The sequence below is a fragment of the Acyrthosiphon pisum genome, chromosome X, assembly GCF_005508785.2.
Source record: "Acyrthosiphon pisum isolate AL4f chromosome X, pea_aphid_22Mar2018_4r6ur, whole genome shotgun sequence".
Lineage (NCBI taxonomy): Eukaryota > Metazoa > Arthropoda > Insecta > Hemiptera > Aphididae > Acyrthosiphon > Acyrthosiphon pisum.
Window position 1 is genome coordinate 86,502,252 of NC_042493.1, and position 3,258 is coordinate 86,505,509.

The 3,258-nt window shown below is 33.2% G+C and overlaps 1 protein-coding gene across 1 annotated transcript; it reads left to right on the forward strand.

The window, feature by feature from the left end:
- The first annotated feature begins 990 nt into the window (after nt 1-990).
- On the forward strand, nt 991-2,935 carry LOC100573453. The gene is made up of 3 exons (XM_003245089.4): nt 991-1,229; nt 2,337-2,480; nt 2,552-2,935. Exons 1-3 carry the CDS (start codon nt 1,166-1,168, stop codon nt 2,845-2,847), a joined length of 504 nt encoding a protein of 167 aa, XP_003245137.1. The 5' UTR covers nt 991-1,165; the 3' UTR covers nt 2,848-2,935.
- The last annotated feature ends 323 nt before the right edge of the window (nt 2,936-3,258 follow it).

The following is a 3,258-nucleotide window of genomic DNA, read 5'->3' on the forward strand; positions in this document are numbered from 1 at the left end:
TGGAGTGTTGGTTTGAATTTTTAGTTTCTCTGTAGATGATTTGCAGACAAAGTTTTCAATACCGATTAATTCTATAAGTACTGTGCGTAGTCCCGGAAAGTCCTCGAGGCCTCTTACGAAAACTGGGGGAGGAGCTTTGATTGGTGGGTCATTTGTATTTGTATTTTTAGTCTGTGTGTTAGTTGCAGTATTTATGGAAGTGTCATTGAGCGGGTTGTCGTTTAGACCATTCATCTGATTTGAATCCTGATCTTCGTTTGAAGTGAAAACCTCAAATCGATTTTCTGACGCGAATATTTTTTTCTTGGTTCAGGTTGAGGCTCACTTGGAGAGTTAGGCGTAGAATTAGAAGAACTGGAGTGGTTTGTTTTAGATTTTTGTTTTTGTTGTATGGGTCCATCCTTCATCTGATTATTGTTGTTTCTGTTCATTTTGATTAAAATGAGTTCGATGTAAATATAATTAATGAGTTTCTAAATAATACAATATCAGTCAGTTGCAGTCGCGATAAGTACGATAATGAAGACGGTGGGTTGCGACAGCTTAATTGGATTGTTATATAATAACGAGACCGCCGAGGCGGCCGCCGATGAGACTGTATGCGTTAACGCTGGCAATATTACTGAGGACGTAATATTTTTACCATTTACTTGTGTGCAGACTTTAGTTAAAAAGAGAAGAGTAAATAGAATAACTTAATAGTCTATGTCACATACTTTGATTAACCAGATAGAGAGAGAAAAAAAAAATAATAATAAACGAATGATCGTTATACGGAAAGACTAATTAGCTTAGAGCGCACTATACACACGTGCGTACCGATCGATGGCTATCGCGGAACTGATTATTAAATATATTATTAAATCTAAATAATAATAAGTTGGTTGTAAAGTACAGTAAAATATTTGTAATTAAAAATAAATACGGCATTGCCCATATCTGGCCCAAAGAAAATGTTTATCTGCATTAAATATACATGGTTACAATTATACACGTCAGAGACATTCGTCAGTCTACTTTGAAGTTTAGCCGAGTAAAGATCGCCAGACAAAACAGTTGTCTAATGAAAATATACATTTTTTAAACAATTTTAATTATCGTCTAAAATTATTTTTTATTATTTTTAATTTGAGTAATTTTCTATTCTTGCCGACTAAACCCAAAAATGAATTTCTTCGCAGTAGTAAAAGTGATTGCCACGATGTGTTTGTTCGGATTTTTTACTCGGAGTGAGTATAACACTTTGTAACTATTTCCAGGGGCGTGCTCAGAAAATTTATGTGGTGGGGGGGGGGGGGGAGGTTCAAGTAAAATTGAAAGAGCTTAGTCTTTTAGCTAATGACTTTTTTTTTTTTTTTAATCAACAACAAATTCAATTATTTATGGATTATATATTATATTGCTAATATAGAAACTATTATACTAATATACAATATACATTCAAAAATTAATGAACAAAATCTAGTTTTCTTGATTTTTTGCTCAATTCATTTAAAACTTCTTCTGTTGTTAGTCGAATTTTTTATGAACATAGCTAATCCATTAAGTCGAGTCTAAAACCAAAAAAATGTTAAACAAATTGATATAAATTTTTATTTTAATATCCAGAAAATACCTCAGTCATTGTGTTTCATAAATAAGATTTCAATCTTTTGAAACAAAAAAAAGTTCTCTCGAGGGTGGATGTTGAAACTGGTAAAGTGCATAGTATTTTTAATATAAAATGTATATTGGGAAATATTTCTTTATCACACTGTCTCAACGCTTCTAAACAATTTTTTGGATATTTTACATGCTTATTAAGTTTGGTATACCTACCATATATGTAGTTCATCTTTAAGCTTTTAACTGTTAGCTTATCAGTATCGAGGTAAAATTCAACAAGTTCATCAAAGTTTTCTGAACAAGTTCCAGAAAATAAACACTGAAAGCCTAAAAAACAAATTTATATTTTGAGTACCTATTAAAAGTATCGGCAACTGCGGGGCATTGTACATATTCGAAGTTGGAAGCATTTAACGATAAAATACGAATTGGGAAATTGTATGATGATATAACTCGACAAGTAGGTACTTTATAAAGATGCATTATTTGTTTTATAATAAAAATAAAAATAATGGGGGGGGGAGGTTGCACGCTCCTGATTTAATCGTATATCTACTTAAATGAATGGTTTGGTATAAATATTCATAACTATGTTATTATTAATATTGCGTCCAAATAATATATTGTACCTGCATCGATAATTAGTGTGCATTGTAGCATTGTTTTTTATGCTCGTTCGCATGATATGATGTATTCATTATAAAATAATATTTAATATGTACGTATTATAGCTTTGGGTCATGAAGTGAAGTATTGTTACGTATGCGTGGAAGGTGACGTAACTACATGTGAAAAAGCAGAAATATCTATGTTTACAACGGCGGCCTGTGATGCCGCAGACGCTACTACGCAATGTTACGGGCTCAAAATAAAAAGTAAGTGAATATTAAAATAAAATAACGCGACCATAATTGATTTTTCTTTTTTATCCACTCCACTCCAAAAGATAAGGATGTGGATTCCGGCATATTACGCGGCTGCGTGAAAAGCACGGATTGTGCTGGTGTATTAGGCTCGAGTGAAAAATATGCACCTCTCGATGAGAAAAGCTGCCGGGTTTGCAAAGATAAAGACAATTTTAACGATAATGCCCACGTAGCACAATCAACCGTACCTCCCAGTTCAGACAACGGGACAGGCAACGATACAGACAAAGATCAACAATCGCTCGCCGGGTCTGCGGTGCTGTGGGCCCTTTTGTCGTCCATGGTGGTGGCCAGGAAGTATTCCCACACGATGTGATTGGGGCTCTATCATAGAAAGAAAACGAAAATGTGCTTTTAACCCCGTATGGCCGATAAATAAAATAATTAAATATTCACAGTAAAAATTTTTTGTGTCTAAAAATCGCCTTTTGCGGTAGGTGGCTTGACCGGTCACAAAATGGACCCGAAACTACGCCACCGTATATTGTTCAGACATACGTATACGTATATTTTCGTACTTAATATTTTTTTATCGTTTATAATATTTTATTATTACTAGTGTTTGAATTATGAAATATTTCACAAAAACAATTTATTTTAAATTACAAATATTTCACTGTACTTTACAGCCAGCTTATTATTATTTTGATCTAATAACAACGTCGTTGTAGATTTTGAATGACGTTAAAACTAATAACGCAGGTTCTCTATTTAGACGATTGAAGTT